At 44.8% G+C, this 14,859-nt stretch overlaps 1 protein-coding gene across 5 annotated transcripts in view; it reads right to left on the reverse strand.

The window, feature by feature from the left end:
• LOC116979190 (X-linked inhibitor of apoptosis) overlaps positions 1-14,859 on the reverse strand; it is a 39,952-nt gene that overhangs the window by 13,456 nt on the left and 11,637 nt on the right. For all 5 annotated transcript variants that reach the window (XR_004413642.1, XM_033030742.1, XM_033030743.1 and 2 more), the window contains exons 2-4: positions 13,262-14,266; positions 7,562-7,661; positions 1,126-1,204 (exon numbers count right to left, since the gene is read on the reverse strand). Coding sequence is in view for 4 of the 5 variants with exons in the window: in XM_033030742.1 (XP_032886633.1) it covers positions 1,126-1,204; positions 7,562-7,661; positions 13,262-14,117 (1,035 nt within the window). In the remaining variant the exon portion in view is untranslated. The remainder of the gene's footprint in view (positions 1-1,125; positions 1,205-7,561; positions 7,662-13,261; positions 14,267-14,859) is intronic.

Here is a 14,859-nt window from a genome sequence, read left to right on the forward strand (position 1 = left end):
CGCTGTCCATCTCTTCATCGCTGCTCCATAGCGTCCGATGCCTGTCCTCAAGCGGTTGAGGGTTGTCCACTGCTTTCGGGGCAGGTCCTGGCCAGGAACGTCCATGGGGTCATTGATGTACTGGTGTAGCCTAGATGGTTCCGCTGACTTCCATTGGTCTATCCATCTCGTCTTGACCCAGGAGGCCTTAGAAGCGTCAGCCAGTGTTGAGGAGACAAAGACTTACAGGCTCATAAGCCCACAAAGCGAAACCAATGTCTTTACCGCGTCTGCAGCCCCTGAGGTGCAGGGAGTGGATGAGAAAGTGGGATAACATAGAACAAGTGTGAATAGGTGAGCCATGGTCAGCATGTACTCGGAGGGCCACAGAGCCCATTTCCACGTTGTATCTCTGAACTACACGGAAAAATATGGCTTAAACTTGCTGCTGCAGACGACAGATGGCACAATGGGCTAAGTGTTCGGCTGGCAACCGGAAGGTAGCCGGTTCGAATCCCGCTTGGAGTGCATACTGTCGTTGTGTCCTTGGGCAAGACACTTCACCCACCTTTGCCTGTGTGTGAATGTGTGTGAGTGATCGGTGGTGGTCGGAGGGGCCGTAGGCGCAGATTGGCAGCCACGCTTCCGTCAGTCTGCCCCAGGGCAGCTGTGGCTACAGAAGTAGCTTACCACCACCGAGTGTGACTGAGGAGTGAATGAATAATGCGATGTAAAGCGCCTTGAGTATTAGAAAGGCGCTATATAAATCACATCCATTATTATTATTATTACTAAAGTGCAGAGAAAAATCTTTATTCCAGGATAAAGGTTATGTTAGTTCATTAAATGTGGAACAGATGATCAAAAACCTGCAATTCACTCTAACCACTCGCATCCAATCCCCTCCCATCTCACACAAAGATGAGAATGTAAGGATAAGGGGGGGGGGGGGGGGGGGCGACTCTTGTGCACTGCTGAGGTGAGGTCGGCAGTATGATTTTACTAGGATGCATGCAAGACAAAGCATTTCACTGGATGTAAAACAAACTATTTCACTGTACCGAGGAACACGTGGCCATAACATATCATCGAATTGATTAGAATCGTTGAACAAATCTGGAACAAAAGTCTAAGGATGCAACTTACCGTGGAATGCTCATTGATTTTCTTCAAGTGAACATCATTAATAAAGTCTTGGCCCTTCTGTTGAAGCAGGAAATCACACCTATTTGGAAGAAAGACAAACATGTTCTTGGAATTTCTTTGCAAAAAACCATGCACTCCAAGCTAGAAGGGATTTTCTATGAGCACCAAATATTTCCCTTTAGTTTTTAAAATAGCCATCTTTTTACAGCTTGGCGGGACGACATGCTCTAACTGCAAACAGGTCTGGCTAACTGATTACAAAAAATGTGAACCATTTTGAGGCACCCAGTATACGAAGAGGAGGAAAAGTTACTATCCAAGGAAGTTTATGCGTGTAACATCAAGTACTGTCTCACATCCAGTGTTGTTGCAGAGATTATGATACTAATAACCTTTCACCTTTTAACCTGGTCTCCAAACGCTTATTTGAACTTGATAAGCCACTTTCATGAACCACGAGTCTTTCTTGGTAATTTTCCAGTGCTGATGAGCAAAGTTCCAGAGCCAAAGTAACAAAGAAATTAAAATATTAAGGGGAAAACTCAAGGGGAAATTTATGAGGCAGCATTCAATGAAACCTCTTAGCCCAGAGGCGATTCGGAGGATGCGTCACAGGTTCAGCCTGGTGTTGAAGCCTCTGCAGATTGCTGCAAGGCGTCTTGCACCAGTGGAGAAGGGGAAGGAGTGGCTGCTGATTGCAGTGAAGCTAAGTGCTCAATAATGGATGGTGAGCTTCTATTGTACAGTCATCCAAAACTGGATTTTTTTTTCATTCTTCTGGCCAGCAAGCTTTGAGGCTCCGCGTCAGATAGTAAGTGATTCACCATGAACAACTCCATCCCTGATTTGGTCTTGAAGCCACTGTGTTTAAAAGGCTGTTCTCCAAGCTTTTAGTCATTTGTTATTCTCAATATGCTTTGGTTTACTTTAGTTCATCAGTGCATAAGTGATTGGAGCAGCATTAGGCCATTCTGCCCATCAAGTCCACTCTGCTATTGAATCATGGCTGATCTATCTTTCCCTCTCAACCCCATAATCCCTGTCAGTTATAAATCAAGAATGTGTCTATCTCTGCCTCAGATATACAGCATGAAAACAGGCCCTTCAGCCCACCAAATCCGCACCAACCAGCGATAACTCTATACACTAGTACCATCCTGGGGACAATTTACAATTTACAGAAGTCAATTTACATACAAACATACGTGTTTGGAGTGTGGGAGGAAATCAAAGCACGCGGAGAAACCCCACGCGGTCATAGGGAGAACGTACAAACTCCGTACAGACAGCACCCGAAGACAGGATCGAACCGGGGTCTCTGGCGCTGTAAAGCAGCAACTCCAACGCCGCGTCACTGTGCAGCTCTTCCCTTCTCAAGATCCAGGCACCCAAACAGTCCTCCTCGTTGAAACCGCAATTCAGTTGCACTATTCCAGTGTTTTAGATTTGGTGTTAAGTTAAGAGTTAAGAGCGTTTTATTGTCATGTGTCCCAGATAGAACAATGAAATTCTTACTTGCTGCAGCACAACAGAATATGAAAACATAGTTACTGTAAACAATATGATAAACGAGGGCGAAAAAAAGTTCAATGTGTATATATACACACACACACATACTCACAAGTACAAGTGCACGTGCACACACACACACACGCACACGCACTCAAAAAACAAACAGTAGTGCAATAATAATGATAGTCTGTTGTAGTTCAGAGCCTCTTTGAGATTGTCGTGTTTAATAGCGTGATGGCTGTAGGGAAGAAGCTGTTCCTGAACCTGGACGTTACAGTTTTCAGGCTCCTGTACCTTCTTCCTGATGGCAACGGTGAAATGAGTGTGTGGCCAGGATGGTGTGGGTCTCTGATGATGCCGGCTGCCTTTGAGGCAGCGACTTCAATAAATTCCTTGGCAGGAAGGTCAGAGCCTGTGATGGACTGGGCAATAGTCACAACTTTTTGCAGTCTTTTCCACTCCTGGACATTCAAGATGCCAAACCAGGCCACAATGCAACCAATCAACATGCTCTATACTGTGCACCTGTAGAGGTTCAAGACAATCCTCTTTGACATACCGAATCTCCTAATTATTCACAGGAAGTAGAGGCGTTGATGTGCTTTATTTATAATTGCATCAGTGTGCTGGGTCCAGGAAAGCTCTTCGGAAATATGCACGTATAGGAATTTTAAGTTTTTGACTCTCCTCAATCAGTCGATATAAACAGGACCTCATCCTTCCTCTTACAGCATCAATAGACAATAGACAATAGGTGCAGGAGTTGGTAATTTTGCCCTTCGAGCCAGCACTGCAATTCACTGTGATCATCCACAATCAATACCCCATTCCTGCCTTCTCCCCATATCCCCGGTCTTTAAGAGCTCGGTCTAACTCTCTCTTGAAAGCATCCAGAGAATCGGCCTCCACTGCCTTCTGAGGCAGAGAATTCCACAGATTCACATCTCTCTGGGTGAAAACTTTTTCCTCAGTTCTAAATGGCCTACCACTTATTCTTACCCTGGTTCTGTATACCCCCCCCCCCCTCATAGTTCACACTGCCACCCAGTTTTGTGTCATCTTCAAATTTGCTAATGTTACTTTTAATCCCTTCATCTAAATCATTAATGTATATTGTAAATAGCTGCGGTCCCAGCACTGAGCATTGTGGCTCCCCACTAGTCACTGCCTGCCATTCTGAAAGGGATCCGTTAATCCCTACTCTGTTTCCTGTCTCCCAACCAATTTTCTATCCATGTCAATACCCTATCCCCAATACCATGTGTTCTAATTTTGCCCACTAATCTCCTATGTGGGACCTTATCAAATGCTTTCTGAAAGTCCAGGTACACTACACCCACTGGCTCTCCCTTGTCCCTTGTCCATTTTCCTAGTTACATCCTCAAAAAAAATCATGATTTCCTCTTCGTAAATCCATGCTGACTCGGACCAATCCTGTTACTGCTATCCAAATGTGCCACTATTTCATCTTTTATACGACCAGCATCTTCCCCACCACCGATGTCAGGTTAACTGGTCTATACTTCCCTGTTTTCTCTCTCCCTCCTTCGTTAAAAAGTGGGAGAGCATTAGCTACCCTCCAATCCACAGGAACTGATCCTGAATCTATAGAACACTGGAAAATGATCACCAATGCGTCCACAATTTCTGGAGCCACCTCCTTAAGTACCATGGGATGCACACCATCAGGCCCTGGGGATTTATCAACCTTCAGTCTCATCAGTCTACCTTACACCATTTCCTGCCTAATGTGAATTTCCTTCAGTTCCTTCAGTCACCCGAGGTCCTCTGGCAACTAGTACATCTGGGAGATTGTTTGTGTCTTCCTTAGTAAAGACAGATCCAAAGTACCTGTTCAACTCATCTGCCATTTCCTTGTTTCCCATAATAAATTCACCTGTTTCTGTCTTCAAGGGACCCACATTTGTCTAAACTATTTTTTTCATCTTCACATACCTAAAGAAGCTTTTACTACCCTCTTGGCTAGCTGACTTTCATACCTCATCTCTTCTCCCCGTATTGCCTTTTTAATTACCTTCTGTTGCTCTTTAAAAGTTTCTAAATCCTCTGGTTTCCCACTCATCTTTGCTATGTTATACTTCTCTTTTATTTTTATTCTGTCCTTGACTTCCCTTGTTAGCCACGGTCTCCTCTTACTCCCCTTAGAATCTTTCTTCTTCTTTGGAATGAACTGATCCTGCACCTTCTGTATTATTCCCGGAAATACCTGCCATTGTTGTTCCATTGTCATCCCTGCAAGGGTCTCTTTCCAGTCAACTTTGGCCAGCTCGTCCCTCATGCCTCTATAGTCCCCTTTGCTCAACAATAATACTTACACTTCCGTTTTTCCCTTCTCCCTCTCAAATTGTAGATTAAAACATCATATTATGGTCACTACCTCCTAATGGCTTCTTTACCTTGAGTTCCCTTATCAAATCTGGTTCATTACACAACACTAAATCCTGAATTGCCTTCTCCCTGGTAGGCTCCAGTAAAAGCTATTCTAAGAATCCATCTCAGAGGCACTCCACAAACTCCCTCTTGGGGTCCAGTACCAACCTGATTTCCCCAGTCTACCTGCATGTTGAAATCTCCCATAACCACCGTAGCATTACCTTTGCGACAGGCCAATTTTAACTCTTGATTCAACGTACCCTATATCCAGGCTACTGTTTGGGGGCCTATAGATAACTCCTATTAGGGTCTTTGTACTCTTACAATTCCTCAGCTCTATCCATACTGACTCTGCATCTCCTGATTCTATGTCACCCCTCATAAAGGGCCTGTCCCACTTTCACGATCTAATTCACGACCTCTGCCGAGTTTGCCCTTGACTCATACTCGCAGCATAGTCGTCACGAGGTCGCAGGTAGGTCGTGATGCTAGTCGTAGGTACTCGTGGCATCAAGTAGGTCGGGCATTTTTTCAACATTTATGAAAAATGTCCACGAGTAAAAAAGGTTGTGAATTAGGTCGTGAAAGTGGGACAGGCCCTTCAGGGACTTAATTTAATTCCTCACCAACAGAGCTACCCCACCTCCTCTGCCCACCTGTCTATCTTTTCGATAGGACATATACCCCTGAATATTCAGTTCCCAGCCCTAGTCCTCCTGCAGCCATGTCTCTGTAATTCCAACAACATCAAAGTTGCCAATCTCTAACTGAGCCTCAAGCTCGTCCACTTTATTTCTTATACTTCGCGCATTCATATACAACACTTTAACTTCGGTATTCACCTCCCCTCTCACACCAGTCACTATTGGCCATGACCTTACTCTCTTATCCATTCTCGAACTTTCTTTCCCATTAATTCGGGAGTCTTTTGTAACTGTTCCTGTGCTCACTTCCCCTATAACTCCATCTTTATACTCCCAATTTGTCAACCCCTCCTCCCCCCCCCCTTATTTAGTTTAAACCCACACGTGTAGCACTAGCAAACCTGCCTGCCAGAACATTGGTCCCCCTCCAGTTAAGGTGTAACCTGTCCCTTTTGTACAGGTCACCCCTACCCCAGAAGAGATCCCAGTGATCTATACATCTAAATCCTTGTTCCCTGCTCCAGCCCCTTAGCCACACATTCAGATCCCCTATCTCCCTGTTCCTGCCATCACCAGCACGAGGTACTGGAAGCAATCCAGAGATAACCACCCTAGAAGTCGTGCTTTTCAGTCTCCTTCACAACTCTCTAAACTCACGTTGCAGAACTTCCTTCCTCCTCTTCTCGACGTCGTTTGTGCCCAAATGCACAACTACTTCCGGCTGCTCACCTTCCCTCTCGAGGACGTTCTGAAGTTGGTTTGAGACATCAAGCAGCATCTCTGGAGAAAAGGAATAGGTGATGTTGCGGGTCGAGACTCTTCTTCGGTTCTGCAGTTCCTTGTAACACCTCATATTCTGTTAGTCTTGTTTCACCTTTCCTAACTCCGCGTTAAACTCCTGGGCCTCGGTCTCAGCGCCCTCCCATACAACTGGGTCTTTGACTTCATGACCCACGGACCTCAATCAGGAAAGACAGGCAACACAACATATTCCACGATAATTCCCGACACCGGTGCACGGCAAGGTGCAATTTCTCAGTGGCCAAAATACACCACGTTCCTACTCTGGAACACTAACAATAAAAATGAACACTTAAAACAACATGGTGGTGGGCAAATTGGAGAGATCACAATTGAAGGCAAAGGTGAAATGAATAGGAGGAACAACAAAAAGGCTTCACTAACATTTCTCTGGTTTAACCAATTTTATCCAGGTTGTTAATCAAGTTGGAGAAAATGCATTATTATTCTCTTTAGGCAGTTTGGAATAAAGTGATCACCGTACCAACCTGTTGCAGGAAATATCTGCACATTCTGTGGGAGCACATTAGTTTGGACTCGAGACATTCACTTCTTTTGTCCTACATTTGTTTGACGGGAAAAAGGGGCGACATGGTGGCACAGCAGTCGAGTTGCTGCCTTACAGCGCCAGAGACCCGGGTTCGATCCTGACTATGGGTGTTGTCTGTGAGGAGTTTGTACTTTCCCCCCCGTGACCATGTGGGTTTTCCCCGGGAGCTCCGGTTTCCCCCAAAGTAGGTTTGTAGGTTAAATGGCTTCGGTAAAAAGAGTAAATTGTTCCGAGTGTGTATAGGATCGTGCTAGTGTGCGGGGATCGCTGGTCGGTGCTGACTCGGTTTGGTGGAAGGGCCTGTTTCCATGCTGTATCTCTAAACTAAATTAGTGGACTACAAAACTGACTACATTGAAACTTTACCAACAGACACAAGGCCTGTCGGAACATTAGAATTCTACTCCAGAAAGGAACAACAGCTTGCATTCTGAGATAAATGCAATTAAATGAACCCAAACTAAACCGAAAACAGACATTAAGTGAATGATTTACATGGAAATAATACAAATAGTTGACAATGTTGAGCAGTTACCCTGGAAACCATTTTGCATGCTGCTCCCAGGCCTTGTCACCATGTTCCCAATTTCTAAGGCCTCCATCGCAGTGAAAACATTTCACGTTGTCACCGTCACCTGAAATTTAACAACAAAATTTAATATTTACCGTCAAAATTAACTGCATCATCATCTTTACTAAGATATGCAAATCAAATTTAATATATTCATTTTTTTCCCCCTCAAGTATGGCGCAGCGGTGGAGTTGCTGCCTCACAGCGCCAGAGACACGGGTTCGATCCCAACTACGGGTGCTGCCTGTACGGACTTTGTACATTCCCCACGTGAGTATTCCCCAAGTGCTTCGGTTTCCTCCCACATTTCAAATACGTACAGGTTTGTAGGTTAATTGGCTTTGGTAAAAATAGTAAATTGTCCCGAGCGTGTGTAGCATAGTGTAGGTGTACAGGGATTCACTGGTCGGTGTGGACTCTGTGGATAGAAGGGCCAGGTTCGCAGGTTAATTGGCTTTGGTTAAGATTGTAAATTGTGGGATAATGTAGGATATTGTTAGAATACACGATCGCTGGTCGGAGCGGACTGGGTGGGCTAAAGGGCCCGTTTCAGCGCTGTATTACTAAACTAAACACTAAAGTCAGACTCCCTTGTCAGAGCTCCCTTGAACAGTCCACCAGCAAGACTGGAAGGTCGGTTCAGACACCTGATACCAGACCATAGTTTTGTTTCCCAATCTGTCAGTGACCAACGACCGCAGTGGTGCATAGTAAATTGTTCAAAAATCCCCCGTCTTCATTACAAGAAATGAGCATGACAATAAAATTGAATTCAATGCTGTGGGTGTGAGAGAAATGTCATCCTTTTCCAGTCAAACAAACATCAGTCAAGTAACCTTTTAGCTTAGTGGGTCACAACTGGAATCAGTCATGCTGGATGTGAACTTTCTCTTCAAATAACAGTTCAGCCCAGTACAACTGTGTTAGTACGTTAGGTTTAAGGCGAGGGGGATGAATTTACCAGCAACCTGAGGGGCAACTTCACTTTTACACAAAGGGTGGTAAGGTATATGGAACAAGCTGACAGAGGAGGCAGGTACTATCACAATATTTAAGAAACATTTTGATGGGTACATGGATAAGTTTAAAGGGATATGGGCCAAACACAGGCAGATGGGACTAGTGTAGATGGGGCATGTTGGTCGGCGAATATACAACCACAATAATGGAATACCCGAATGAGGTATAGTTAAGATTAAGAGCACTGGTGGTGGTGGTGGTGGGGGGGAAAGAGATAAGAGGTTTAGATTTATCATTATCACATGTACCAAAGTATAGCGAAAAGCTTTGTTTTGCATGCTATCCAATTAACTCAGATATACAGTTTAGGGAACTGCAGATACTGGTTCAAACCAAAGATAGACACAAAATGTTGTAGTCACTCAGCGGGACAGGCAACATCTCTGGAGAGAAGGAATGGGTGACGTTTCGGGGCGAACTCAGCTATACCATACATTGATACAATCAGATCAGACTCAAGTGCAATAGATAGAGCAAAGGGGAAGAGTAACATTTCCAGCATTGCAGTTCCTTAGACAAAGTCCAATATCCACAATGGCATCGAGGTGAATCAAACAGTACCCGAGCTCATGGAAACACGGTCCACACATCTGATACCAGAGTAGGAAAAGCTGTTTTTGAGTCTGGTGGTGCACACTTTCAAGATTCCAATCCTTCAGAGAGGGAGGAATGACCAGGGTGGGACTAGTCTTTGGTTATGTTGCCTGCTTCTCCGAGGTAGCGTGAAGCGTGATTCAATGGTGAGATGTCTGATGGACTGGGCTGCATCTGCAACTTACTGTAAATTCTTGCAATCTTGGGCAGAGCCGTTCCCAAACCAAGCTGGGATGCAACCCAACAGAACGCTTTCTGCGGTGTATTTGCAGAGGTTTGTTAGTTTCATATGAAAGTGACTGGTTCAGGAGTCTGAAAGCAGTGGGGGAAGAAGCTGTTCCTAATTCTCGATGCCCGAGCTTTCAAGTTCCCGATTCCTCTCCCATAAGGTAGAAGAGAGAAAAGGGAAGAGAGAAAAAAGAATGGTCAATGTGACAAGTGTCAGATTGGCTTCGAGAGTGAACCTGCATTTAGATTCTGGCCCAGATCGAAAGCTGACTGCGTCTTCAGGAATTGAGCAGTCAGGGGTATTGACGGAAATCTGGAAGAGAAGTGAGAAGTGGAGGCAGGACAAATTATGGCAACTGATAGAGGGATAGAGGGGAGGAGATATATTGATTACAAGATGGCTGGACAAAATGCCAGAGATGAAAAGATGAAAAGTGAGAGATAAGGTGTGCCAATTGTGAAGCCAGAGGAAGGAATATTAGTGGAAGGGGACGGAGGAGGGGATGTTGCCAGGACTAGAGGGTCTGAGCTATAGGGAGAGGTTGAGAAGGCTGGGACTCTATTCCTTGAAGTGCAGGAGGATGAGGGGTAATCTTATGGAGGGGGAGGGGGGAGGGAGCGAGGGCTACTTGAAATTAGAGAAATCAATATTTCTACATTGCGGTTGGGAATCTTAAAAAAATAATTCCTGGGCTAATTTGGAAGATGGTACCTCTGCCAGTGTCACAGCTGAGCATGCACATCAGTCATAGGTGATAGGAGTAGAATTAGACCATTCGGCCCAACAAGTCTACTCCACTATTCAATCATGGCTGATCTATCTCTTTACCCCCATTCTTCTGCCTTCTCCCCATAACCCCTGACACCCGTACTAATCAAAAATTTATCTATCTCCGCCTTAAAAATATCCACTGACTTGGCCTCCACAGCCTTCTGTGGCAAAGAATTCCACAGATTCACCACCCTCTGACTAAAAACATTTCTCCTCATCTCCTTCCTGACAGAATGTCCTTCAATTCCGAGTCGGATGCCACATTAGAACCAATTCTGCGCGTTATTGCCAAGTGCCAATGCAAAGTTTTTTAATATAAAGTAGCTTTCCTTTCTTATACCACAGAGAGAGTACATTGGTGGTACTCCTTCTTATCGTTGCTCATCTGTTTGCATTACAACAGTGATTGTATGAAGTGAATTTAAAAGCTGACTATCCAAGTGCATGTTATCAGAAAGCCTTTATGTTAATTTGCCACAAGACAATACTCGCAGAACAAATTAAATTTCCATTCCACAAGTTAAAACTGACCAAGCCCATTTACTTCTGACAGCATGGTACCGGCTTTGAAGTTCTGGTTTCAGGCCTTGTATTTAGGGCTACATCCTTTCTCAACTAAAATAACATAATTTAAATTAATTGATAAAAAATAGCTACTGCCATTTATGAAAAGCCCAAACTTGAATCATCTATTACACATTTTGTCAAAATACTTTGCGGTAATGGTTAGGCTGATTCACCAATCCACCCCACCCTCCTCAACCGGTCGAATTAGCTTCTTGACTAACTTTGGTTTCCCATGGCAGCCTGTAAACTTAAATCAAATCACTCTCAATCGTCACATTCTCCCTAAATTTAACCCTTGGAACCCACTGCTGGTAAATCAAGGGAGATATCGTTCTCAATGTGGAGAAGTCCTTATTGTCCAATTTTCTTCAATGTGATCATTTTATTTAACTATCAATAAGATTATAATCAAGCTCTTGGATGCACAGATTTCCCCAGTCCTCGAAAATTTCTAGCATTTAGTTATTGATTATGCTTCAGAGTTGAAGAAAATCAGTCTTTTCTCACACTTACACCAATTCCTTTAACAATAGTATGTACCTTCCACCCGTGACCTGCATGGGTTTACTCTTGGGTGCTCTGGGTTCCTCCCACACTCCAAAGACCTACAGGTTTGGAGGCTAATTGGCTTAGATAACATTGTAAATTGTCCCTAGTTTGTGTTGGATAGTGCTCGTGTGTGGGGATCACTTGTCGGCACGGACTCGGCTGAAGGGCCTGTTTCCGTACTGTATCTCTAAACTAAACGGGGAGAAGCTTTGTCCATATGTTGCTTCAGTGACATTTTTCAATACTACTCATTATCGGTGGCATAGGTCCAGAGTTGACATTGAGATTAATTTAGCATTATTTGGCTTCCTCCATAATACTATTTACAATGCCATGTCAGCAAATTTCAACTCAAGGCTCTAGACTGTTCGAGAAAAGTAAAATTTAGGAATCATGAGCGGATTGTTTGAGACTTCATACCTGTACGTGTTGCAGGTAGAATTATTTCAACACACATACAGGTATGAAGTCTCAAACAATCCACTCCAGTTTCCTGAATTTTACTTTTCTCGAGCAGACACGAGTCTGGAGTTGAAATTTGCTGACGTGGCATTGTAAATAGTATTCCAGAGCAAGCAAATTAATGCCAAATTCTTTCAAAACACATGTCTGCCTTTTATCCCATCATTATTTCCAGGTATAAAAATTAACTTTTCAGCCAAGCCAATGATTTATCAATTCCAAGAGCCTCACCATTTTTACTGGCACTCTGTCAGGGAAGCTTTCGACAATGCCTATGGTTTAGTTTGGCTTAGAGATCCAGTGTGGAAACAGGCCATTCAGCCCATCGAGTCCGTGCCGACCAACGATCACTCCTACGCTGGTTCTACGTTTTCCCACGTTTGCATCCTAGACACTAGGGACACTTTACGGAAGCCGATTAATCTACAGACCTTGGAATGTGGGAGGAGAACTCCGCACCTGGAGAAACCCTACAGACGCAGAGAGAATGTGCACCATCGGTATCAACCGCCCGCACAGTCAGGATCAAACCTGGGTCACTGGTTTGACAACTCTACTGGTTTGGCAACTCTACCTCTGTGCCGCATTATAGAATTACATATAAATTAATAAAGGTATTTATTTCCTTGTGGTTCAAGTCATATCTTTGAAAAGCTCCACGAGCTGTGTCATGGGTAGGGTTGCCAACTGTCCCGTATTAGACAGGACATCCCGTATTAGACTGCTGAGTAAGGGACTGCCCTTGTTCCGTATTTGACTGCTGCTACTCAGGACGAAGGGACTGTCGGATCGGAGCGCCGCGCCCAGCCCCGCGGCACTGCAGCCCATGGAGTGCAGCTGCAGCGCTTCGCCCGTGGCCCCGTCGGTCTGCAGCCCGGCCCGCTGTCTGACCTTTGGACCTTCACTAACCACCGACACCACCACCACTCCTTCTCGTGGCCGATCATCGGTTCATGAGTTGGATGGGGTGCCGTACTTTTGCATGCGGGCAAAACTCCTCAGCTGGCCCGCCGGCTGGGCTTTAGACAATAGACAATAGGTGCAGGAGTAGGGCATTCGGCCCTTCGAGCCAGCACCGCCATTCCATGTGATCATGGCTGATCATCCCCATCCCCGTTCCTGCCTTTCCCCATATCCGCTGACCCCGCTATCTTTAAGAGCCCTATCCAGCTCTCTCTAGAAAGCATCCAGAGAACCTGCCTCCACCGCCCTCTGAGGCAGAGAATTCCACACTCACTCACCACTCTCTGTGAGAAAAAGTGCAGTGTGCTTTGTGTGCAGTATTTTGCTATAAACCAGCATCTGAATTCCTTATGTCTATCAAATTATTTAAAGTGTCCATTTCATTAATGCTGCATGAAAATCACATTTATGTTGTATAATTTACCAATGGAGTGAAACAATTGCTCCAGTTAGACAAACAGAATTAGATATTGATTAATCAATGAATTACGCAATGAGATTTCTAGTACCTGTGTTGTAAAATCCAGCTCCTGCAAGATCTTCAGCATTAAGCGGGAACTGCATTTGGTTTCGGAACGTTTGAAGCCGAGAATCAAAGGACTGTTTCTCTGGGTGTTTGGGGAGATGAAAGGGGCTCGCTCTTGGCTCATCTTTAACGTGCTGGTGAACGTCCGTGGTGCCACAATTCAAATCAATTGGTACATTTCCAACCGAGAGGTCAGAAACAAAAGAGCAGCCGGGAAAATGCCTCTTGTGCTCAGACATGGCACGATCCCCTGGTTCCCAATTTTTCATTAAGCCACCGCAACAAAAGCACTGAACATGGTCGTCTTTGCCAATGTAGTATAGTCCCGCCTTGGCCAAGTCTCTTGGGGTTACAATGCCATAACTGGGCCAGTTGGTGAAGGTCTTCAGTCTTGCCGCCTCACTGCACATGGTGGGATTTCTCGGCCGCAGGTGGGACATGTCTTCAATGCCTCCGCTTCTCACGGGATCGCCGGGAAACTGGTGGTTGCCGTTGGGATGCCTGGAGGGGCCGTTTATGGAAGAACATTGATTTTCACCCCGAGACGCGACTGAACAACTGGAGTTTGACACTTGTTCGTTTAACCACAGGCCGTTAATGAACGGACAAGCTGGGAAACGCTGCCTGTGCTTCCTCACAGCAGAATCGCCATGTTGCCAGTTTTCTATTGTCCCACCACAGCTGAAACATTTAACCTGGTCCTTGTAGCCGGTGTAGAAAAAGCCCGCTCTGGCTAATGTCCTGTCACTCACTGGAACAGCTGATGGAAAGTTTTCAAATGTTTCAAGTCGGTAAATCTCATTCGAGAGATTCTGTTTGCAATCTGTTACGATGTCCATTCTGAAGAAAAATTAATATGGTGGTCCTTCGTGTTGTTGACGTTGCAGCCTCCTGGACAACACTACTTTGTTCTCACAAGTCTGTCGGTCCAAAATGGCATCCAACAATAATGCAATCAGCTCCTTGCAACTGTAGTTCCACTCTGTATCTATGAAAGAACAAGAGGTCATCATAGCACACGATTCCTTAAAGATTCAATCCATATAGAAACTTTAAACCACATCTTGAGATATTAATATCCAATTTCACATTCTGCGTTAACTTAAACACGTAATGGTGAGAACAGCCCTGAGAAACATTTGAGGCAAACATACACTTTTGTTTTTTAGTTAATTGGCAAGAATTGGGTGAGAAATATCACATAGATAGCCATATTCAGCATTTCCACATCAATAGCAAGCTCTCAGCTTGAGGACAGTTCTGCATACCCACACTTAGTGATAAGCACGGGAACAAGCTCTCCGGCCCAAATATGAACATAGGTATGAACATTGACTTCTCTAACTTCAGATAGCCCTTGCTTTCTCTCTCCATCCCCTTAACCTTCCCAGTTCTCCCACTAGTCTTACTGTCTCTGCCTACATTCTATCCTTGTCCTGCCCCCTCCCCGGACACGAGTCTGAAGAAGGGTCTCGACCCGAAACGCGCCCATTCCTTCTCTCCAGAGGTGTTGCCTCACCCGCTGAGTTACTCCAGCTTTTTGCGTCTACCCAAATCGTCCATGCCGACCAATGTGCTCTA

This window comes from Amblyraja radiata, chromosome 12, assembly GCF_010909765.2.
Source record: "Amblyraja radiata isolate CabotCenter1 chromosome 12, sAmbRad1.1.pri, whole genome shotgun sequence".
Taxonomy (NCBI): domain Eukaryota; kingdom Metazoa; phylum Chordata; class Chondrichthyes; order Rajiformes; family Rajidae; genus Amblyraja; species Amblyraja radiata.